This window comes from Plecotus auritus (assembly GCF_963455305.1).
Source record: "Plecotus auritus genome assembly, chromosome: 14".
NCBI classification, from domain to species: domain Eukaryota; kingdom Metazoa; phylum Chordata; class Mammalia; order Chiroptera; family Vespertilionidae; genus Plecotus; species Plecotus auritus.
This window is the reverse complement of record NC_137780.1, coordinates 4236756-4261180: the sequence shown is the minus strand read 5'-3', so window position 1 is coordinate 4261180 and position 24425 is coordinate 4236756. Positions and strand designations below refer to the sequence as shown.

The 24425-nt window shown below is 49.1% G+C and overlaps 2 protein-coding genes across 11 annotated transcripts in view; one reads left to right on the top strand and one right to left on the bottom strand.

Annotated features, from left to right (window-relative positions):
- Positions 1-811: 811 nt before the first annotated feature.
- On the bottom strand, positions 812-8694 carry ARV1 (ARV1 homolog, fatty acid homeostasis modulator). Of its 2 annotated transcripts, none has more exons than XM_080651339.1 (6): positions 8431-8693; positions 7163-7282; positions 4700-4853; positions 3208-3432; positions 2088-2234; positions 812-1395 (listed from the first exon to the last, which is right to left on the bottom strand). In XM_080651339.1, the coding sequence occupies exons 1-5, from the start codon at positions 8638-8640 to the stop codon at positions 2092-2094; spliced, it is 852 nt and encodes a 283-aa protein (XP_080507465.1). In that variant the 5' UTR covers positions 8641-8693; the 3' UTR covers positions 812-1395; positions 2088-2091. The 2 variants fall into 2 exon arrangements, with proteins under 2 accessions (XP_080507465.1, XP_080507466.1); XM_080651340.1 differs by having other exon boundaries at positions 975-1426; positions 8431-8694.
- A 154-nt stretch (positions 8695-8848) lies between these two features.
- TTC13 (tetratricopeptide repeat domain 13) overlaps positions 8849-24425 on the top strand; it is a 51113-nt gene continuing 35536 nt past the window's right edge. For all 9 annotated transcript variants that reach the window (XM_080651331.1, XM_080651329.1, XM_080651328.1 and 6 more), the window contains exons 1-4: positions 8849-9167; positions 15961-16055; positions 18058-18133; positions 20825-20895. In XM_080651331.1, coding sequence (XP_080507457.1) covers positions 8915-9167; positions 15961-16055; positions 18058-18133; positions 20825-20895 — 495 coding nt within the window. In that variant the 5' untranslated portion in view covers positions 8849-8914. The remainder of the gene's footprint in view (positions 9168-15960; positions 16056-18057; positions 18134-20824; positions 20896-24425) is intronic.

The following is a 24425-nucleotide window of genomic DNA, read 5'->3' as shown; positions in this document are numbered from 1 at the left end:
GTTTGATTCCCGGTTGGGGCACATGCCCGGGTTGCAGGCTCGATCCCCAGTAAGGGGGCATGCAGGAGGCAGCCGATCCATGATTCTCTCTCATCACTGATGCTTCTATCTCTCCCTTTCCCTTCCTCTCTGAAATCAATAAGAATATATTTTAAAAGTAAAATAAGTAAAAAATACTTTTTAAGTGCTTTCGTCTTTTTTTGTCTTGTAAATATCTAAAAATATTCTTTCTGTGGCTCCTATATACAGCACGATGTGTTCCTCCAAATTTAGCTCCAAGGGATTCACACGGGGACAGAAAACCTCTGAACAAAAGACCCCTTGTCCATGTCTCCTGTGCCTCATTCAGGCTCCATAGTGCTCTCACACTGAGGCTTCCCGCTCTCGGCTATGTTGGAAACTCAGCAGCCACCAGGGGGCGCTGACAGTGCAGCCACCATCTGACCCGTGACTGAAGGCTGAATGCCGTGCTTTCGGCACATGGGATATCCAAAAGGGAGTTAGCTTCGCTGGTGTGGCTCAGTGCCTACCCATGAACCAGGAGGTCGTGGTTCGATTCCCCGTCAGGGCACACGGGTTGTGGGCTTGATCCCCAGTGTGGGGCGTGCAGGAGGCAGCTGATCAGTGATTCTCATCATTGATGTTTCTCCCACTCTCCCTTCCTGTCTCTGAAATCAATAAAAACCTACTTTAAAAAAGTAAATAAAAGGAATTTAATTTTCATACCTTCAAGTGGATTTCTGTGTAAATGCCTTGTTTGTTGTTAGTAGGCCACATCCCAGTGAGTGAGAGAACAAATGAGAGAAAAGGGGAGAGGTAACATTGATTTAATAACAGCTTCATTGAGGTATAATCCACTCCTGTGAAGTGTACAATTCAGCTGTTTTTGGTTATTTATTTCTGGATCAGTTAATTTGCAACGTAACTTACAGGGGAAGATACTGAATTGAGGATTGACAAAAGCTTAGTTTTTTCTGACTTTATTAAGAGAAAAGTCATAAGAATACAACGTATTATTTTAAATGTGTTATTTAAAGTCAGTAGCATACATCTAAATGAGAAGATACAAGCGTGCGACAGGAATGAGGCAGATTTGGATGAATGTGAATGCATGTTCCTCTCTTCATTTAAATGCTTACCTGCAGCGTCTACAACGTGTCATTAGCTGGTGCCCAGTCCTGCAGCAATGCCGTGTGTGTGTGTGTGGTTCCTGTGCGTGCCTGTGGTTGTGCTGTCTCCTGTAGGTGGGGTGAGGGCTGAGGGTGGTAGGGTTAGGGTTTCGAATGCCATGACCATCGCGTTCCTTCCAGGCAGTCTATCTAAGTCTTGGCTTCATTTCACTCCACAGGAATGAGGAGTTTGGTTGTATTTATGTCTTCTCTTTCTCAGATGGAGCTGGTCATGCCACAAAGAGTAAAGAATAAAACTGTGGGTAATAGAAGAAGTATTTGGAACAGCACGTTCTGCTAAAATCATACCAACAAACACTGGTTAGGGCAGGCCCTGTTCTATGGGAGGCAGAGGAACCCGGGCCTGGACTCCGGGCACCGAACTTGACCCAGTTTGCGGGAGTCAGGCACAAACACGGGGGGCTGTAATTTCAGGCATGAACAGGTGTAAGCCACGAGCTAATATAATGGCGGATAAAGGTCTTCAAAGGGCTGTCAAAGACAGGTGACCTTATTTTCCTAACCAGAAGCCATAGTGGGGCATCGTGTCCGCCACGGGGGCAGCCTCAGAGGATCCGGGGCGGACCCTGGGCACTGGGTCCTGGGCCCTGGGGGTGGGAGGGAGGGAGGGAGCAGATGATTGGAAAGGGTGGGGGAAGGTGTCGCTGGGACCGACTTCTGAGTCTGAGGTCCTTGCAGGAGTGAGTGGGAGCGCGGAGTCAGGGAAAGGGTGAGGACAGGGCTCCAGGTGCGGATGTCACGAAGGTGACAGCAGTGAAGGGCCCTGTGAGGCACGCCCTAACGTCCGGAGGCAATCCGGTGTGTGTGTGTGTGGGGGGGTGCGTAAGGCCTCCGTAGTCACGGTGACATCTCTCTGCCGGGGAGGGACGCCGGTGTGAGTGCAGGCAGCCGCTGTACCTCCTCAGAAGTCCTGGGACTTGTAGATGGTGCAGTCGCTTCCGAGGTCCCACTCCATCCTCCTGAAGAAGTGGACCACGGCGCTCTCCATCAGCAGGCCGCACACGATGGCCACGAAGGACAGCTTGCGGCGCGTGTTGAGCGTCACTGCGGAAGCAAAGGCAAACGGGTAAGTTCCTCAGAGGGGGACGACGGGACGTTGTCATTATGACGTGACATGTAGATGACGTGACATGTAGATTACGGGGTATGGAGGGAATCGTTTTTAGAAAAACTCTTATTGGTTCTTATTAACTTATGCTGCTACCTACTCCCCCTTTCCCAGCTGCAAACCTGTTGAGAGAACCAAAGCAGCGGGGTATAACAGAAATTCTCCTGAACTCAAGACACAGGTTCCCGTTAATATTAAAAGGGAAAATAAAATACAGATTCCAAGGTCATAGAGAAAATGGCAGAAAAAACGGGCACGTTTGGTTTTACAGGAGACAGGACGATAAGCATTACGACAAAAAGTACCGGGTAATGGCTCGTTTCAAAGAGCGCTTCTCAGTGTGTGCGAACAGGAAGACACACAGAGGCGCCCATGTCTCCCTTTGTCCTTGCTTGACAGCTGCCTGACCGTGCAAATCCGGACAAGTCATTCATAAAGTGGAGATAACAATGCTGCCCTGCTGACCCCACAGGACAGAGGCAATGCTCATGAAAACGGCACGCACCCTGTGGTGAGACTGAACAGACACTGAATACGTGCTATGTAGAACGCACTATACAAATGGTAGGCATTGTCACTATTCTATAAAGATTTCCAGCGTTTAGCAGGTCCTATAAAAACTGCCATCTAGAAATAAAAGGCTATAGCTTTTTAAAAACATACATATCTTTTCACTGATCTCCGAGAGGAAGGGAGAGGGAGAGGGAGACAGAAACATCCATGATGAGAGAGAATCATGGATCGGCTGCCTCCTGCACAACCCCTACTGGGGATGGGGCCTGCAACCCCGGCATGTGCCCTGACCGGGACTCGAACCGTGACCTCCTGGGTCATAGGTCAAAGCTCAACCACGGAGCCACACGGGCCGGGCAAAGCCTAGAAGCTTTTGTGCCCGTGGAACGGACAGACCTCTAATGGCCTGGAGATGTGACGTGAGGACAAAGAGTTTGATGAGCCTCAGGCACAGCGGTGTGTACTCATGTTCCCAGATGACAGCCGGGATCAGCAAGAGCTTCCCGTAGCTGGACAACAGCAATGCCTTCAGCAGCAGGACGAAGTTGGGGTTCTTCTTCGTGGTGATGGATCGCTCTACCCACAGGAAGGTAAAAATGCCAATAAAAAAGGCAGCTTGTTCTAAAGAGGGAGATGGGAAATAAAAATCTTACGAATGTCCCAATCCAATAAAACCCATATCCCCATGAAAGCAAACCAACCACAACCCCGAAAGACAACGTGTTATCAGGAACAACTGTTTGCCCCTTTCTCTCCTTTCTTTTTTTTTTTGCCTTTTGTGTCCAATCCTGCTGGTATAATTTTGGAAATATACCTCAACAATTCTTTTTTTTAAAATCCTCCCCTGAGGATATTTTTTCCATTGATTTTTATTTTTTAAAAAAAATATATTTTATTGATATTCCACAGAGAGGAAGGGAGAGGGATAGAGAGTTAGAAACATCGACGAGAGAGAAACATCGATCAGCTGCCTCCTGCACGCCCCCTACTGGGGATGTGCTTGCAACCCAGGTACATGCCCTTGACCGGAATCGAACCTGGGACCCTTCAGTCTGCAGGCTGACGCTCTATCCACTGAGCCAAACCGGTTAGGGCTCCATTGATTTTTAGAAAGGAAGGGAGAAGAGAGAGAGAGAGAGAGACAGAGAGGCAGCTAGACAGCCAGACATTGACTGGTTGCCTCCAACCAGGGCTGGGGATCAAACCTGCAACCGAGGTATGTGCCCTTAACCTGAAATTGAACTCGAGACCCTTCGGACCACAGGTTGCAGCTCTAACCACTGAGCAGAACCAACCAGGGCTCAATCTCTTTTAATAAAGATGGGGCCCAGGTTATTTTCAAAATGGAAAATGATAACTTAAATTTAAGGATTTTTATCAACAATATTATGTCTCAAAATATTTTATGTAACTCTTTATTCTGATAATATCCATCAGATGGATAAAGACCATTTAACTGATGGTATTTCCATACCGTGAGTGTGGTAACAAATAAAAAAGTAAAAAAAATCAGATAATTTAGATAAACTCATTTAGCAGGTTAGGGGCAGAACTGAAAATTAAGCCTCAAGTCCTATATTACCTAGCACCTCTTACCATGCGCCTTATTTCCAATCACAAGAGCAAGTGCTAGTTAACTAAGGACAGAAAGCATGACGCCCACCCAGCCGTGGCTCAGTGGTTGAGCGTCGACCTAGGAACCAGGAGGTCACGGTTCGATTCCCGGTCAGGGCACATGCCTGGGTTGCGGGCTCCATCCCCAGTGTGGGGCGTGCAGGGGGCAGCCGATCCATGACTCTCTCTCATCATGGATGTTTCTCTCTCTCTCCCTCGCCCTTCCTCTCTGACATCAGTTTAAAAACAGAAAGCAAGCATGGCCTGTTCCCACCTAGAGAAGCAATGGCGAACATCCTGTAGAAATCCCACTCCTTGGCATATCTGATAAAGTCGTCGGGGTCCGTGTTCTGGCTGGAGTCCTGGAGCTGCCACCACCTCAGGTACGCTTCACAAAGCAAGCAAAATATGCAGAGTTTTCCATGCATCTGGTGGTCAAAGACACAGCGCCAGCCAATCAGGGCAAGCAGCACGTACTTCCAATGGGTAGAGACACTGTATGTACCTGTGGTTTTGAAAAACATCCCCACTCCCAACTGCCCGTAGAAGCGCACAGCTGCATTCAGTCTATAAAGTGGTGGTTGTTTTTTTTTGTTTTTTTTAAATATATTTTATTGATTTTTTTACAGAGAGGAAGGGAGAGGGATAGAGAGTTAGAAACCTCAATGAGAGAGAAACATCGATCAGCTGCCTCCTGCACGCCCCCTACTGGGGATGTGCCCGCAACCAAGGTACATACCCTTGACCGGAATCGAACCCAGGACCCTTCAGTCCGCAGGCCGACGCTCTATCCACTGAGCCAAACCGGTCTTGGCAAAGTGGTGGTTTTTAATGAGCAATGTCTTCATCAGAATCCCATGGGGAGACTTTTCAAATAAATGCCCATGTCTCCGCCCGTCCTGATTCGGGCTTGGGAAGAACAGCGGACGCCAACCTTTCGGACCTCACGGAGGACCACCAGTGGGCCCGCGGAATGTACTGCAGACTTTGCGACAGCTCTGGAGGGAGGGAGGAGGGATCGGAATGTGCACCCCTAGTTAAGAATCACAGCTTTAGCCTTAACCGGTTTGGCTCAGTGGATAGAGCATCGGCTGCGGACTCAAGGGTCCCAGGATCGATTCCAGTCAAGGGCATGTACCTTGGTTGCGGGCACATCCCCAGTGGGAGGTGTGCAGGAGGCAGCTGATCAATGTTTCTCTCTCTCATCGATGTTTCTGACTCTCTATCCCTCTCCCTTCCTCTCTGTAAAAGATCAATAAAATATATTAAAAAGACAGCAAGTAAAAAGGTGAAAATCAGCTGGAAATTCTCAAGGGTGTGGAATTTTAGCAAAACCAGAAAATACGAGGCAGTGGAAACTGGTTTTTTCCTATCGATCTCTCCTGTGGGTTGAACGTAGTCCCGGGACAGGTGTCAGTGTGAGCTCCGGTGGGCACGCTGGTCCCCCTGGCTGCCCTGTGGAATGAGCGGCCTGGGCGCTTTGAGAAATCCTGACCCCTGGACCCCATCCCCAAAGATTCTGATTTAATTGTGTGAGGCTCTGACTCCGAAGGATTAACCACAGTCCCCGCCCTCCCTTCCGGGTGATCCTGTCGTGTTGCAAAGTTTGAGAATCAAGGCTCTAGTCATTTAAAAACTTTCCTGGTTATTTGACTTGGGGGAGGGGGCACCGGAATAAATAGATTTCACTGTTACGGTCCATGTTGGCCCAGTCTCAGGGTTGCCAGATTTTTCTTAAAATATATTTTATTGATTTTTTACAGAGAGGAAGGGAGAGGGATAGAGAGTTAGAAACATCGATGAGAGAGAAACATCGATCACCTGCCTCCTGCACACCCCCCACTGGGGACGTGCCCGCAACCAAGGTGCATGCCCTTGACCGGAATCGAACCTGGGACCCTTCAGTCCGCAGGCTGATGCTCTATCCACTGAGCCAAACGGTTAGGGCAGGGTTGCCAGATTTAGCAAGTAAAAATACAGGCCACCCAGTTCACTGTGAGTTCCAGATAAACAAATAGTTTTTTTCATATACATGTGTTCCATGCAATATTTGGGACATATACTAAAAATTATTTGTGGATCTGGTTTTCAAATTTAATTGGGTGTCCTGTATTTTATCTGTCAGGGGTTGGGGGTTTGATCCCCTGTCAGACACATACAAGGTCAACCAATGAATGCATAAATGAGTGGAATAACAAATTGGTATTTCTCTCTCAAACTAATCTTTTAAAGAGTTCTCAACTCAATACACTAAATGTATATTTGAAAAATCCAACTTTATAAATGAGGGCTGATGAAATTCAACATTGTTACTTACCCCATGCATTCCCTCAAGAGCAGAGTATAAAATGGCATAAACGACATTTTAAAGTATTTTTCTTTAATGTTTGCTTATTTCTTACAGGTGTAATTCTCTCCCTGTCTGGATATATTTAATTTTATTCTGTAAAAATAACTGATATCTGTTACAAAAGATAACCTATTGAAAGGCAACCCAGATAATGGTTTCTCAGTTTCCTACCAGTGACCACATTCTTAAATATTCACTGAACATGGTGCACTTAATCAACGATTATTTCTAGAAACTTCCACATATTGTCAAGTAAAAAAACCCACCCTCATCAAGATGTTTTTTTAAAGAAAATGTTGTTTAATTCTATTCACAATGATTCTTTTAAAATGCAAAAGCATCATCAAGTAAAATTAGAAAATTAAAAAAAAAATGGTCACAACTTACGTTTATTTTAGTATTGAAAAGAATATGCCGGTAGGCCTGAGCTTTGCACAAAATAGCATTAATCAAAATTATAACAGGATCGTACTCGACATATTTGTCCACAGGTTTCTGGCAGGATTTCTGAAATAACGCAAAACAATATGAGAACAAGGAAATTCAAACATTCTGAGATCTTAAAGGGTTTCAAAATAGCAGGGCCTATTCCGGACTTGCACAGCACGAAGGCCACACCAGCCTTTATGTAAATACACTTCCCTCCAAACACAAACTGCTCATCTGTTCAAGACACAGTTTCAGAAGTGACTAACTATAATCATCCAGGCTGGAAACATTAACCTTTTAATCTCTCATTTAAGAAGCTAAAAGGGTATTTGATTTAAAGACTGATTTTAGCAGGAAAGTATCCCAGAAAATTCTGTTTGTAAGGAATCGTTATACCTTTATCATGTACTTCCACTAATAAACGGTTGCCTGTTGGCCCCCAACTTTGTGGTTCTTGAAACATGATTTGGAGAAAAGGGTTCAGAAGGGAAACCTGCACCCAGAGCTTCTGAGAGCTACAGATGGGTAAAGGATGTGGTACAAGACGTGGCTCCGTGGTTGAGCCTCAACCTGTGAACCAGGAGGTCACGGTTCGATTCCAGGTCAGGACACATGCCTGGGGTTGCCGGCTCGATTCCCAGTGTGGGGCGTGCAGGAGGCAGCCGATCCATGATTCTCTCTTATCATTGATGTTTCTCTCTTTCTCTCTCTCTCTCCCCCTCACTGAAAGCAATAAACACGTATTTTAAAAAAATGAAATAAGTAACATCTCTGGTCTTCCAGTCTCATTCATACGAAGAGAACCTAAACATGGGTTATGGAGTGTACGGATGCTAGCACTGGTCTAGCAAAGGGAGAATAATATCTAGAAATAAAACAGCTTTAGTGTGAACCCAAATGTCAACCTAATCCGATCTTTTTTAATTTCTCTGCACAGCACCTACATCCATGTCCACCCGAGGTCCGTTCGCCGGGTTAGGTCTCACCGGCAAACATGACCCCCAAGAGAAGAGCAGTGTGCGGTAGTGAGTTCCCCATCACTCCAGGAATTCATGTAAAGGCGTGACCGACCTCGGACGCGTCTGCTGAGCATCCAACTGAAGACTGTTACTAGGAGATCCTGACACTCGACTCTTAACACCCTAGAAAGCTGGTACAGATTGGTCCCCAAATCTCGCCACCCCGTTTTCTCCCCAAGGCCCCCCCACCCCAACGGGACTACTCACGCAGATGGTTATCTTCAGCACCCCGTGGTTATAGTCTCGGTACAACTCCTTGGCCTCCTGGTTGCACTCGATGCACCTGTACTGGCAGGAGGCCAAAGCGGCGGCGGCAGTAGGAGTGGCTGACACCTCTTGGGGGTTCCCCTTGCCCGCTGTCACCCCCTCCGGGCTCCCCTTGCCGGGCCGCAGCCCACCCCGCCCACCGGTACCCATTTCTTTGCCACTGTAGCCCAGAACTTCCGATTCAGCGCCGCGGGAAGACGTCAGAAGCCAGAACGGAAGGTCAGCGCCGCGCGGTGCTTGCTGGGATTCGTAGTCCCTTGATCTGAAAGGGGCCCCCCGAAGCTGGTCCAGCGGGACTACAACGCCCAGCAGGCAATGCCACTCGCCTCTCCGCCCCTTCCCGCCGCCCACCTGCCGGCCGCGGGGTAAGTCTGGGAGGCCGCAGCGCCCGGCGAGGGCCGCCGCACATGCGCCGTGAGGGAAGATGGCACCTGCCGGCTGCCGATGCTGCTGTTGCTGCTGCTGGGGAGACGCTGCGGCCGCCGCTCGGCGCGTGCTAGTGCTGCTGCTGCTCGCGGTCCTGCCCTCCGGGCCGGGCGCGCTGGCCACCGAGCACTACACGCCGCTGTCCCTGCTCAAACAGGAGCTGCAGCACCGGCAGCAGGAGGCCCCGGCGGGCGGCGGCTGCAGCCCGCAGTCCGGGGACTGGGGGGACCAGTTCTCGGCCGAGTGCGGCGGTGAGTGGGCGGCGGCGGCGCGCGGGCGTCCGGGTCGCCGCGGGGCTGGCGGAGCCGTGGGGGCTGCGGGCCGGGCCGCCCCGGCCTCTCGGCCGCCGGCCGCGACGTGTGCTCCTGAGCGAGCCGGCTCCACGCGGTGTCACGCCGGGGCCGCTTCCAGCCGATCGCACCCTCGCCGCCGCGCGCCCTCCTCCCGTAGCCGGCCTGGGAGGGCGGTGAATGGAGCAAAGAGTTGACCACAGGCTCCCGGGCCAGGGCGGCCTCTCCCGAGTCCCAGCAGCTGCGGAAAGGGTGGTGGAGGAGATGGCAGGCGGCCGGGGAAGCCCCCGTTCCCGCCCCGGCCCCCTCGGGTGCCGTGGGAACCAGGGAGGGACTGACGGACGGAGGGGGACGCGGCCCCAACCGCGGGGCCCGCGCCGGGAACAGGGATGCCTGGCCCATGTTAGGCCTGGAAATCAGGTGTCCCGACTCCCCGGGCTGATGCTTGTATTAAACAGCCTCTGCAATTCGATCCCTGGAAGAAAGAGGGGAACCGAACTGCGAGCCCGTCTTATCTGCTTGTCGGCATCTCGCTTCCTTGTTGCGGATTGACCTGTGATCTGTCAGGTGTCTCCCCGAAGGTGAAAAGGGCCCCGCGGGCCTCGAGCCTGCGTGAGAGTCAGAGCTGCGCGCGCGCGCGCCGTGGAACCGGGCCAGCTCATTCATTGCGCTGGGGGGCTCCTGGCCTCCGTGGACTAGGCCATGAGGGATGCCGCAGGGGCAAAATACAGTAGAGTGCAGGTTCTGTTTTGAGGTTCTGTAGCGGATGCTTTCACCCTTCAGCCGCCTCCCTCCCTTCCCTCCCCCTTTCCCTCCCCCCTCCCTTCCCCCTTCCCTTCCCCCTTCCCTCCCCCCTTCCCTCCCCATTCCTTCTCCACTTCCATCCCCCCTTCCCTGGAGTGAGTTGCCTTAAGGCTCACTTTTCTAAGGCCTGGGTCCACCTCCCTCCCTTGTAAGAAGTGGCTTTTACGGCCTGAGAGCAGTGTTCTTGGGCATTCTGTACCTGGAAGACAATAGTATTTTTCTTTCTTCTTCCTTTTTTTTTTTTTGGTTGAGATGAGATGTCAAGATTAGCACACACTGATTTCCTTTTAGCACAGCCTGACTTCCTGGAGGAAGTCCCCGTCCCCGAGGGGTACGCCACTGGCTTTATTGTGTAGCGTAGCCTCCAGACCTTGGCCCGGAACAGCCTGCATCGCTCGGCCAGCCTTGCCTAGTGGGAAGAAGGAATGGTTTTATACTTGGTCGCTCTCTGTGAATCTGAACAAGCGAATGGCCTGTCTTTGCAAAATGGTCTTCCCTCTTAGGGAAAGACACTGTTACCCAATTACAGGGTGTTCCTTTCTTCTTCCGCAAGCGTGCGGGCGAGGAAAAGGAGACATCGCTAACCTATCTGCGCGCTTGCTGTGTTGTCGGAGCTTGAGGGTGGTCAGCCTGTTCCCTTAGTGGCTCAGAACGCCCCTCACCGCAGCACAGAACGGTAGTTCCTGTTTCAGAGGAAACGCAGGCACAGTGAAATCACCCCTTGCCTGCTGCCCCACAGGTGCGAATAGAGGAGCCCGGATGGTTAGGCCCCGGATAAAACCCTGTCTTAACACTGAGTGTTGTGGGTGGGAACACACATCTGTAGTTATTTACTAGCAAATAGTATACACTGAGTGGCCAGATTGTTATGATCTCTGAACGCATAATAATCTGGCCACTCAGTGTGTGTGTGTGTGTGTGTGTGTGTGTGTGTGTGTATGTGTATATATATCTATATATATATAGATATATATAGATATATATATATATGTACACATTAGAGGCCCGGTGCATGAATTCGTGCATGGGTGGGTTCCGGCCAGCCTGGCCAGGGGGAGGGGACATGGGCGGTTGGCCAGGCCTGCCTGCTGGTCGAACTCCTGGTCGAGGGGACAATTTGCATATTAGCCTTTTAGTATATAGGATATACACTGAGTGGCCAGATTATTATGCATTTAGAGATCATCATCATCTGGCCACTCAGTGTATATTGTGTAAATCTTCATTCCCCTTCCCGCCTATAGTATAGCTGTGTGAGGCTCACTGGCTAGAGGAGACCCAGATTCTAGGCAGTGGAAGAAACAAATGGATTTATATTATGAAATCAATTGATGTTATTGATCCAGGTAGCGCGTTTTCTCCTGTAGCATCAGGCTTATGCCGATGTGCACCGCGCCCCAACCCCCAGTAAAGATAGATGTGGGTTTACTTTTTTAAAAAAAAAATTTTTTTATTGATTTCAGAGAGGAAAAGAGAGGGAGAGAGAGAGAGAAATATCAATGATGAGAGAGAATCATGGATCGGCTGCCTCCTGCACGCCCCACACTGAGGATCGAGCCCACCCCCCGGGCATGTGCCCTGACTGGGAGTTGAACCGTGACCTCCTGGTTCATAGGTCAACGCTCAACCCCTGAGTCCCGCGGGCCGGGCAGATGTGAGTTTTCCTAAACTGGGCACGTAGAGGAATCATCCTCTCCATCCTCCACTCCCTCCCCCGTAGACACCATTGTCTAATGTTCTCTGCTTGGGAGGAGGCACAGTGCCCGGTGAGGCTTGGAGCGAAACTTATTTCAATGTTTCACTTCGCTTTGTCTCTCCCCCACGCAGCACTTCTTTTCGTAGCTTGGAATTTTAAACATGCCGTTGCCGATGAGCAGCGCGAGCCCCTCAGCCAGCCTCGCTGGCTGACATGCCTGTCCCAGCAGCTGCTGACAGGTGCTGAAGGGCCTTTGCCACTGTTGACGTCGAACAGTTCCCAGAGTCCACTGTTGGGGCTGCCTGGGGCTGCAGCTGGCTCTGTGGCTTCCCTGGCTGCAGTCTGTGACCATGTGGTGGAGACGCTGGGGTGTCTCATTTCTCCCTCCTTATCCTGGACAAGCAGGTGGACGCTGGACCCTTTGAAACCATCGCTAGCCCCTCTCTGTCCGAAGAAGAAAAGGTTGTAGGAACCAATTCAGGATTTACAGTGAACTCGGCCACAGCCCGAGGGGCTCATGTTCTGTATCCAGAACCCCCATATGATCCGCATCAGGGTCTAGATTCGCGCCAGGCTCCAGAACTACTCAGGTCGTCAGGATCAGACAGACCTGCCCTCCCCAACTAGCATTCAGCTCTGGTTCTGACCAAGTCCATAAGACTTAAAGATGGCCAGTGCAGCCCTAGCTGGTGTGGCTCGGTGGATAGAGCGTGGGCCTGCGGACTGAAGGGTCCCAGGTTCAATTCAGGTGCCTGGGTTGTGGGCTCGATCCCCAGGGGTGGGTGTGTAGGAAGCAGTTGATCAATGATTCGCTCTCATCATTGATGTTTCTCTCTCTCTCTCTCCCTCTCTATTCCGCTCTGAAATCAATAATATATATATATATATAAAGGTGGCCAGTACAGATGGTATCTTCCTTAACTGAGAGCCCAGTCGTTTAAAGCAATGAAATCGGTCTGATTGCCCACAGCACTTCAATCTACACTGCCTTGGAGGTGATAAGGACTCAGCAGACGGGAGCTTTTATAAAGAGAGCTGTTTCCTTTCTTGTTCTGGTTACGAGAAAGTTAGCAAATTTTGGCAGCTGCAGTAACCCTTACTATTAGCATATTTGCTCAATCCTTAATTTTTTTTCCTTGATCCTGATTTTGTGTGTTTGTTGACATATAATTTTGTGACAAGTCTCTTCTGATTTTTTAAAATATATTTTTATTGATCTCAGAGAAGAAGGAAAAGGGAGAGAGAGAAACATCCGTGATGAGAGAGACTCTTTGATCAGTTGCCTTCTGCACGCCTCCTTCTGGGGATCCTGCCTGTAACCTGGGCGTGTGCCCTGAGGAGGAATCGAACCGTGACCTCCTGGTTCATAGGTCAGCGCCCAACCACTGAGCCGCACTGGCCGGGCCTGCCTGCAGCTTCTGCCTTCAGTGCTCTCTCCTTATGCCCGGATGTCACGCCCTCTTGTCTTCCGTCAGCATCACCTGGCTGTAGCAGCCCCCCATCTTGAAAAAAAAACAAGCAGCAGCGACAGGACCAGGGTCTTTCCCGCCATGACCTCATCTCTCTGCAGAATTCCTCAAAGGAGATGTCACGTGCTCTGCCTCCACCTGTCCAGGGCTCTCTTGAACCTACCCCAGTCAGCTCTGTTGGGGAGGAAACATTTCTCCTCTACCCTTCTAGGTTCTTCCGGCTGGTGTAAGAAATCAACATGAAACAGATCATCAGGAGAAAAACAAAACGTAATTTTGTCTGTACGGGGCCTCCGTAAGGTAGGCAGTCAGGCCATGGAGGCTTATATGCCATCCTGAGCTGAGAATAAAGGGGCCGGGGGGCCGGGACCTCAGAGGTAAAGAGGGCTGGTCACAGGGAGACAGGAAGAAAAAATGTGTGGTAAACGTTCGCCATTCTGTGCAGAGAGCCAGGGACACAGAGGGGACTTTGAACCAGCAGGTCTTGTCAGTTTCTCTCCCAGGTCGGGACACTCGGCTCCCATTCTGTCGCTCTTTCTAGTAATGGCTCTCTCTCGGCGGCTACAGGCCCTCTGTCTAAACCAGCCTTGGGCAAACTACGGCCCACGGGCCAGATCCGGCTGTTCTATCCAGTTCTCTTGCTCTCCCCTCCGCTCCTTTACTTTGAATTTATATTAGTTCACACAAACACTCCATCCATGCTTTTGTTCCGGCCCTCCGGTCCAGTTTAAGAACCCATGGTGGCCCTCGAGTCAAAAAGTTTGCCCACCCCTGGTCTAAACTCTTTGAGGCCGTTAAGGGAGAGGCGAAGACCACCTTCTGTCTCTTGTCTCCGCACCCAAACCGCTCCTCTCCGGCGGCCGTGGGTGAGGCGTGGAGGAAGGAAGCGGGTGGCATTGCTGTGCCGGCCCCGTTTACTGCCAGCACCCAGCGCCGGGGAGGGAGTGGTGGCAGCTGGACCCTGGACCTTGATTGATGTGGCGCCCATCGAGTGCCGATGTGGCAAGGCTGGGCTGTGCTCTTCCTTCGTTTATCACCTCCAAGGCACTGTAGATTGTGACCTTGAACGTGTCCATTCATTCACGCTGAGCTCATTTCCCCACGTGGTCAAGGAGCCCAAGGTGACGATTATCAGGTTCTTATCACCTCTGTCTGGAATTAACTTCCTACCTGCCTGCAAGACGGCTCCCAGGCCGCATCGCACAAGCTCTGGGACTTAAACCAAGGTCGTTCTTCCCTCAAGGACTCTCCTTCCTCTTAAACTTCCCGTTTCAGTCCGTGGCACCGGTCCTGAAGCCGGAACCTGTCGTTTTTGCTTCGCGTCTGAGTGAAATATTGATGTCCGGGATGAGCAGGAGTGCCTGTGGTCACTCGTGTCATTGAGCACTTTTGTGAGGTTTCATTAGTGCCATAAGATGCTGAGTGAGCATAAATATTAAGAAGACCTTGACGTCACTACATGTAGACGATACAGTTATTCACGGAGCGAATGGAGATGTTACTAGAGCTGTTAAGCGTTGAGGAATGTGGGCACATACAATACCCAGCTCGAGCCAGTGAAGAAGTGTGCTGGCACGTACAGGGTGCGGATCTCTGCCTGGACCACTCTCCCCCCACCTTCACCTGTGAAATTCTTTTTTTTTTTTTATTGATTTCAGAGAGGAAGGGAGGGAGAGAGAGAAACATCCATGAGGAGAGAGCATCCTGGACCGGCTGCCTCCTTGCACGCCCCACACTGGGGATCGAGCCCGCAACCCGGGCATGTGCCCTTGACCTGGAATCGAACGCGTGACCTCCTGGTTCCTAGGTCCACGCTCAACCGCTGAGCCACGCCGGCCGGGCACCTGTGAAATTCTTAACTTCCTTCTCCCTTCCTTGGTTGGTGGCACAGGCTCCAGGAAGTCCCGCCTCCACTGCTTCGCCTGGACGGGGCCATGGAGGTTCTCCCATGTTGTAATACGTATTCATTCCTTTTTAAGGCGGAATACTATTTCAGCGTGTGTGTGTAGACTGCAGTTTGTCTGTGTTCCATGTGCTGATGGGCATGTGGGCTGTTCCTTTGGGCTGTTATGAATAGTGTGGCTCTGAGCATGCAGGCCCACCTTCTTTGTCCGAGTTCCTGTTTTCAGTTCTTTGGGGGGCATCCCGAGGAGTGGAACGATGGGATCATATACACAGCCCATGTTTAACTTTTTTTTTTATTAAATATATTTTATTGATATTTTACAGAGAGGAAGGGAGAGGGATAGAGAGTCAGAAACATCGATGAGAGAGAAACATCAATCAGCTGCCTCCTGCACACCCCCTACTGGGGATGTGCCCGCAACCAAGGTACATGCCCTTGACCGGAATCGAACCCAGGACCCTTCAGTCCGCAGGCCGACGCTCTATCCACTGAGCCAAACCGGTCAGGGCGGTCCTCAAACTTTTTAAACAGGGGGCCAGTTCACTGTCCCTCAGACCGTTAGAGGGCCGGACCATAGTTTTAAAAAAAACTATGAACAAATTCCTATGCGCACTGCGGGCCCGGGACGAGTCAGCTGCTAAGCAGGACAGGCACGGCACCCGGCGGGCCGGATAAGTGTCCTCGGCGGGCCGCCTGTGGCCCGCGGGCCGTAGTTTGAGGACGCCTGCTCTAAAACAGGCACACAGTTGTCAGGGTGGACTGTCCACCTGTCCTTGCTTTGGTTTTGAGGGTCCTTCACATTCCCGTTCCCCGTTGAGCAGCTGAGAGCCTTACCTACATCGAAGGTGCGGAGAATGACAAGGAATGCTTGCTTTTCAGAGCCCTCCTTCCTGAACTTCCATGACTCGGACTGCGAGCCCCGGGGATCGCTGCCCTGCGACTCTCTGCTCTCCCTCAACACGGAGAAGATCCTGGTACGCGTCTTCCACCCACGCCTTCTGTGTGTGTGATGCCGATCCCAAAAGGTGCAGGTCCCCCGCTTACCAACCAGGAGTTGAGCCCAGTGGGTCTGTGTGCATGAGACAAAGATAGTGCACCTGTATTGGGTCACATTGAGTTCCTATGACGTAGGAATCAGATGGCCGGTCACTTGGGACCTAGGACATGTCACTGTGAGGTCCTAAGGAAGGAAAGGGCATCAGGAACCTTATTTCTTGTGTATTTGAAAGTATAGTCTTAACCAGTAGCATCGACAGCCATACCTGGGGAAGGAGCAACTCTTTATCAGACAACGATTTGTCTCCAAACCTCGGTAGAGTGTCCTCATTTTGTGCGCCGGAACCATGCTGCTGATGAAGTCACCCCACTTAGAAGCTAACTTATGTAATCTGTTTCCCCCTGCCCCCCCTTTTTTTTTTTTTTAAATATATTTTATTGATATTTTACAGAGAGGAAGGGAGAGGGATAGAGAGCTAGAAACATCGATGAGAGAGAAACATTGATCAGCTGCCTCCTGCACACCTCCCACTGGGGATGTGCCCGCAATCAAGGTACATGCCCTTGACCGGAATCGAACCCGGAACCGTTCAGTCCGCAGGCCGACGCTCTATCCACTGAGCCAGACCTGTTTCGGCCCCCTGCCCCCACTTTTGTTTTGAGTCCTGCCAAATGTGCGAGTGTCTGCATGGATTCCGCATGGATTCTTCATGGATTCCGCATGGATTCCTCATGGATTCTGCATGGTCCGTTCTCCTGCCTCACGGGGAGGGTCACGTTCATCACCGGGCTGTGCTTTATTCAACGGGTTGTCTTGTTTCTTGGTCCGATTTTGTTGGTCCTTCTATGGCAGGCGTCCTCAAACTACGGCCCGCGGGCCACATGCGGCCCGCCGAGGACACTTATCCGGCCCGCCGGGTGCCGCTGCCTGTCCTGCTTAGCAGCCGACGCGTCCCGGGCCCGCAGTGCGCATAGGAATTTGTTCATCGTTTTTTTGTTTTGTTTTTAAATATATTTTATTGATTTTTTTACAGAGAGGAAGAGAGAGGGATAGAGAGTTAGAAACATCGATGAGAGAGAAACATCGATCAGCTGCCTCCTGCACACCTCCCACTGGGGATGTGCCCGCAGCCAAGGTACATGCCCTTGATCGGAATCGAACCCGGGACCCTTCAGTCTGCAGGCCGACGCTCTATCCACTGAGCCAAACCGGTTTCGGCCATCGTTTTTTTTTTTTAACTATAGTCCGGCCCTCCCACGGTCTGAGGGACAGTGAGCTGGCCCCCTGTTTAAAAAGTTTGAGGACCCCTGTTCTACGGTGTCATCTCTGTACAGCGTGTAGCTCTTGATTCTAAACTGCGTCAGGGTTTAAAAGTAATGTCCTGTTATCAAGACCCACTGAAGAGCCGAAACCGGTTTGGCTCGGTGGATAGAGCGTCGGCCTGCGGACTCAAGGGTCCCAGGTTCGATTCCGGTCAAGGGCATGTACCTTGGTTGCAGGCACATCCCCAGGATGGGGTGTGCAGGAGGCAGCTGATCGATGTCTCTCTCTTATCGATGTTTCTAACTCTCTATCCCTCTCTCTTCCTCTCTGTAAAAAATCAATAAAATATATTAAAAAAAAAAAAAGACCCACTGAAGAACTGGCCACTAGAATGTGACGTTTGCAACACAGTTGAGGTCATTCAACGGCCACTGGGGATGCCGAGGGAGCCTTGAGGCCGCCAGCGAGATGAATCCCTACGGCGGGGAAAGCTCTGGCTCTTGGACACGGAAGCACCAGCGATCGGGGGAGGAAGCACATGGGTTACATGCAGGCAGTACCCTCGACGTACGCCGTTGATGTGTCAGTGACGATTGATTGCTTCTCCTGTAAATTCAATGTAGCTTTACTTTTCCAAAGATAGGTTTTTATCATGTTTTCTCTTCATCTCTGACAAGCTAACGCGTGTGTGTGTCTTTTTTTTTTTTTAATTTCAGAGCCAGGCCAAGTCTATCGCAGAACAGAAGAGATTTCCGTTTGCTACTGACAACGACAGCACCAACGAGGAGTTGGGTGAGACTCCCGTGGGGGGGTGCTCCCGCGGCTTCCCCCTCAAACCTGTGGTTACGTGCAGAGCCGGTAGGCAGGATGGAGCGGTAGAGAGAGCACGGAGACCGACCGAGACGGGCTCTGCTGGTGGTGCGAGTGGTCTGATCTTGTGCGAGTCCGTGCCTCGTGGCATGAAAGAAAAGGCTCGGACGGGATGAATGGGAAGGACTGTTCCAGCCCGTGCTTCTATGGGAGCTAATAATTATGGGAATGAGTTCCTAGGAGCTGTTATTCATTAAAAGGTTGTGTGCAGTCATCAAGTATGAACAATGTGGGAGTGAAAGCAGAAGGGAATCACGCCCACTCCCACCTTCTGTGTGATAAAACGGGTAGGTGTAGGGTTAGTCACTCATGGGGACAGTCAGCACCACTGGGTCTGAGAACGTGGGTGGAGGAAGTTGAGTTTATTCAGATGGGCAAGCGGGTCGTGCAGTTGGCTTGTCCAGGGCATGTTTTGAAACAGGCGGGCTGGCCCGTGTCTGGTAACGCTTGTGGGTGCGTCTTCTCATTGCCTGGTCAGCTCACCCTTGAAGGAGTAGAAAGAGTTCGAGAGATACAGGACTGAAGCGGGCAGCGGGGCAGACCTCACAGGGGCACGTGCCTGCTCTGGGCACCTGTACAACCATTTCCTACCTAATCCTATATAATAAAGAGCTAATATGCTAATTAGACCGGACGGCGGGATGACCTTCTGGAATGACCAGTGGGCGGGGCCGCGAGGCAGCTGGGGCTGCGAGGGCCGAGCCACTTGCACCAATTTCGTGCATCGGGCCTCTAGTTTACCCATGACCGTTGCATGCTCTCTGCAGCCATGTGCATTGTACATGAGGAACGAGCATTCTTGTCTTACCTCCTTTCCCCCGGGGGTGCAGATGATTGAGAGTTGCCGACTCTGAAAGTATTCATCACGTTTTGGTGATATTTTTGGAGCAGCCTTTGACAAGGAATTACCCTCGAAGGCCCAGATTTGTTCTTTTCTGAAGTCCTCAGCGAGGAATTCAAACCATCCTTGTATTCCCGGCCAGTGCCCAGCAGCCCCGCTACAGCCTGGGGTATTTCCCAGGAAGGTGTTGGTTTGGAGGGGGTCCCGGAGCCGAGCCGGGCGGCCTGGTCCCCGTGTCTCATTCACTGCACGTTGTCTTTGGACAGTTTGTTTAACGACTTTACGCTCGTCTGCAAATGGCGTGATCATCGGACCCGCCTCCTTGCAGTGAAGGTGTAAGGCCCTGAACGCGTTAGGAGTGCAGTCCACGTCACTGTTATCACTTTTACCCCTGATATGACTGGGCCCCACCAAAGAAGTCCCTGGTTATCTTGTTATCCGATAGGACCGTCTGAATAGCATCCACTGTTATGCTGAATACAAGTTTGACCTTAATGTGTCTTTCCAAAGATGTCAGTTTAAAAACAGCCCTTTTTCATTTTATTTTGAAGAATGCCCTCAAAAGCTCTTGTATTATTATGATGCTCAATGTTTTGGAACTTGGCTTTTCTCAAGTTAGTTATAAAGATGATTTAAATCTCTTTCTGCATTTAATGTCTTACTGCATTTAAGTGTTTTGCTACTTTTTAACTGTCAGGAAATTTAAGCTCTGATGGCAGTAAAAGTTTTAGTTGCCCATCTTCTGGAACATCTATGACATCTTAGAATTAGAGTTGCAATATAGCTTTTTTTTAAAAAAAAATATATATATATTTTATTGATTTTTTACAGAGAGGAAGAGAGAGGGACAGAGAGCTAGAAACATCGATGAGAGAGAGACATCGATCAGCTGCCTCCTGCACGCCCCCCACCGGGGATGTGCTCACAACCCAGGTACATGCCCTTGACCGGAATCGAACCCGGGACCCCTCAGTCCACAGGCCGACGCTCTATGCACTGAGCCAAACCGGTCAGGGCCAGCTTTTTTTTTTTTCTTTTGCAAAGAAATATAATCATCCAGTGGTATATTGAATGAAGAATATTTTTTTCAGGTGTATTTGGGGATGTACAGAGTTTGGGCAAGTATTACACATGGAAATATAATGTATAATATTAAAATTTACCTAAACAATTTGATCAAAACTACTCATTCTGCACTGGTGTTCATTTTGAGTAGTGTTTTAACTATATTTTGAATAGGAGAGGTAGACTGCAGTCATGTGAATCATTTACAGTTAAGTATGACGCTGACATATATTAATTTGAGCCCCTGTTTCTGTTCTCATTAGGTAATTGGTAGTAAATTTAGCACCCCCAGGAATCGAAATGTGTGATGCTCTTTGGGTATTTCCCATGACTTTCACAGTAAAATCACATGTTATGTGGATATTATCCAGGCCCCTGCCTAGTTCTTTTGAGATATAGATAGAAAGGCTCATAAAGGTTATTTGGTATTTGAAAGTGAGTGATGGACTTGGAAAAAGATAATTACTTCTTGTAGGCAGATGTTTTATAGCTGGCTTTAATAATTTACATCTAGATAAAACTAGGAGTCTGATTAGCAAGTGCTGAGTGGTAGAGGAATTCGATTACGTCTTATTAGCTTCTAGGGTTTCTTGAACTGCTTCTAGTCCTTGCGGCTGCCTTTTAAGATTCAGTAACGCATTTTCGTTACCGATTCTAGTCTGAGATCCTTTCTTCTGTCCTTTAATCTTTCTGTATTTTTTTCACAGCTATTGCCTATGTGTTGATTGGCAGTGGTCTCTATGATGAAGCAATAAGACATTTCTCAACAATGCTTCAGGTAATGCTTCTTCTTAATTATGTAATTTCAAGTTCATAGTCACGACAGAAGTACGGACGTACGCATGGTTGAAGTGTTGCAATAAACCATCCACTTAAGGACATGTACGAAAGCCCAGGAAATCCGCCCTGACTGGGAGCACTTCCGTGGTGCAGGCCTCGTCCCGGGGTCTCGTTCCATCCGCAGTGTTACTGTCAATGAGGAAAGCGAGTCTCCGCCACCGGGTGGCAGGTGGGATTCAAATGCAAGTTTAAAAAGACAGTCGTTAGCTCAGTTCACTTTCCTCTCTGCCGTGGCCTCTCCCACGCGTGTGGACACGGGTGCTTCTTGGAATCCAGATGTTTGCTTTCTATGCAGGAATTGTTCTCCGTGGTTAACTTAAGTTCCACTCACGGATTTGTTTCTCACCTTTAAGTATAATTATGAGTCTCCTCTTGGGGCGTATTGGGCCTTTGATGATGGGTAACTGCGCTAAAATCTGGTGAAGGTAAAATGCTTAAATACACAGTTGCAAAGGGACCCTTCATGGGACCTAACGTTGTTGGCCTTATATGCCCTAACCTTATTTCCGTAGCTACTTCACCATTACCGACGGCTGACGTAGAGAACAGTGAGGAACACGTGGACTTTAGAGTTAGCGATACTCAGGTTCCAATCCACTTAGCTGCTCACCAGCAAGTTACTTAACCTCCTAGATTATGGGGATAATAACTACCTCCAGAAATATTCCTGTTAGTCCTAAATGGAATGTCCTATAAAGTACTTGGCACACAGTAAACGCTCAGTAAATCTTAACTGCTCGCAGCACCATTCCGACCTATTGATCTGTGCTGATTCAGTATGGGCTAATAGCACGTAGACTTAATTTTAAGAAAATAATTTTGACATTTTTTTGCTGTGCTTCTGTTTTCCCTTTTTTTAAACATGGGTTTTGGTTGTGTTGCTAATCCTATCTTTGCTCTCAAAAAAATTGATGGTCTATTTTTTAGTTATTACTTAAAAGTCCCCAAGGAGCTGTGCGTTTGGGTGGACATATGGAATGGGTGGACACTCAGTAGAGTGTCAAGTACAAAGGATAGAGTGTAAATAGTTTTAAAATCACCTTTCTGTTTAACATTGCAATATTTAAAAAGGTTAGCTGGCACCTGTACACAGTGAACACTCGGGCCTGGATTGAAAGGGAGGTTTTGATACATTTATAGGCGCAAATGTCAATTAACCTATGGTGATCAATAGCAGAAAACAGTATGAGCTCGCAGATATATTACCAATTCATTCAAACCTTTGAAAATATTATTGCCATTGTAGTTGAAGCAAATATAGCAATGTTAAAGAAAAAACTTTTAAAGAAAAAAAATTCCAGTTTTGCCACTCTACCATTATTTTATTGATGATCTTTTCAAAATACGCATCCGTGTTTTATAACCTGATTATATGTGCTATTTTGTATTATGTTTTCATTTAGTTTTATAAGTAAATGTTTTTCAGTATTTCTCTACAATCTGATTTTAATGGCCCTATAACATGTCTTTGTATTGTCCGTTTATTGCTGCAAACCGTTTCTCTTTTAATTGTATTCAGAAAGTAAATCTCTCTTTGTGCTGAGAAAAGATATTAATATATTGAAATATAATAGCACATTTTCATCGATCTCTAGATAATGGGTTGCTTTTGTCTGGGAAGTATTATTTTTTTTTTTTTACATTTTTATTGATTTCAGAGAGGAAGGGAGAGAGAGAGGGATAGAGGGATTTTAGAAACATCAATGATGAGAGAGAATTATTGATCGGCTGCCTCCTGCACGCCCCACACTGGGCCCGAAACCTGGGCATGTGCCCTGACCGGGAATCGAACCTTGACCTCCTGGTTCATAGGTCGAAACTCAGCCTCTGAGCCATGCCGGCTGGGCAGTCTGGGAAGATTTTTGCTGTGAATGTGTGGGTGATAAGGTTGGACTGGTTTTCTGGTGATTCAGGCAACTGATGGGGCAGGAGTGGGATTAGGGGCCAGCACTAAGTTCAGACACTGTCCAAACAGAAGGAAGAGTTGGGTGGTCACTGGTAACATCTTTATATGGAGGGAGGGTGACGTGGGCACTCCGGCTGGTGTTTTCTTGGTGATTTATCTCTTCTTCTTCTTTTTTTAAAGAATGTATTTTATTGATTTCAGAGAGGCAGAGAGAGGGAGGGAGAAAGATAGAAACATCCACGATGAGAGAGAATCCGGGGTCGGCTGCCTCCTGCACATACACCCCGCACCGGGGACTAAGCCGCGACCCGGGCATGTGCCCTGACCGGGAATTGAACCGTGGCCTCCTGGTTCATAGGTGGATGCTCAACCACTGAGCCACACCGGCCGGGTGATTTCTCTCTTCTCATCCCTCATTTTGGTGCCTCTTCGGTTTTCCACATCATGACGTGTGTGGAAAATCATACTTGGACGGCACACTGGGGTACCCTGAGGCCAATTTAAATTTCAGATGGGGCGTGGTGACATTTGTCCCAGGTCTTTAGATTCTGTGACTATAACAAACACAAAAATTCAAGGACTAGATACCACCTGCTAAGGTTCTTTTTACTACTTTAATAAGAAACTCATTCCTGCTTTTCTGGTCAAAACTTTTCCATATTAGGCTTTATGTTTGAAAGTGAGAAATTTTTGTTGAGTTCTCGACATTCTTGATAGCCGGTCTCATCGAGAAACTGTACACGTCGGCGGTAGCAGGTGTGCAAAGAACAGTTACGGCTTCGTTTCTCACCGTGACTCAGTTCTATAAGTCAGTCTCTTTAAATAATATTTTAGAAGTCTGGTCACTCTTGAAACCTAACTGCTCTTCTTTTTCAATCCTTGGCAAATGCAGTGGGACCGTGTCTTGGGGCAGTGAAGCTGACTTTTATCCCAACAACACCTCTCCGCATTCATCCTCAGAACAGGGGTGATGCGCCTCTCACAGTGTGCACCGGTGCCTTCCACTTGCCATGTTAGGACCATTTTTTAAAAAAAATATATTTTATTGATTTTTTACGGAGAGGAAGGGAGAGGGATAGAGAGCTAGAAACATCGATGAGAGAGAAACATCGATCAGCTGCCTCCTGCACACCCCCTACTGGGGATGTGCCCGCCACCAAGGTACATGCCCTTGACCGGAATCGAACCCGGGACCCTTCAGTCCGCAGGCCGACGCTCTATCCACTGAGCCACACCGGTTTCGGCAGGACCATTTTTTAATGAGGCAGTTAGTTGGGTTTTGCGATTGATCGTGTGACCTAGAGCTCACCCGCTTATGTTCCGATTCTGGTGGAAGTGACTCTGGTGTGATCTTCATAAGCATCCTTTATGTAAATACGTCTGGGTGTCTACAACTTAGCCCAAACGTAGTCCTCCTTACACTGCTGTGTGATGGCTTTTTGGATTTGTCTGTCTGTCTTCGATCCAGTGACTTTTGAGTTTTCATTGAAAAAGCCAGCCTTGTGGTGGAAGACCAAATCTTTTTTAAAATTCAAAGTCACTGTGTAAATAATGTGATGAGG

Bases quoted from the DNA above. Each gene is read 5' to 3' on its own strand.
- ARV1 (XM_080651340.1), bottom strand. From the start codon at position 8,640: ATGGGTACCGGTGGGCGGGGTGGGCTGCGGCCCGGCAAGGGGAGCCCG. The intron at 4,854-7,162 runs GTAAGTTGTGAC...TTTGACCACCAG, and splicing joins TTTTCAATACTAAAATAAAC to ATGCATGGAAAACTCTGCAT. The intron at 2,235-3,207 runs GTCTGTCCGTTC...TTGCTTCCGCAG, and splicing joins ACATCTCCAGGCCATTAGAG to TGACGCTCAACACGCGCCGC.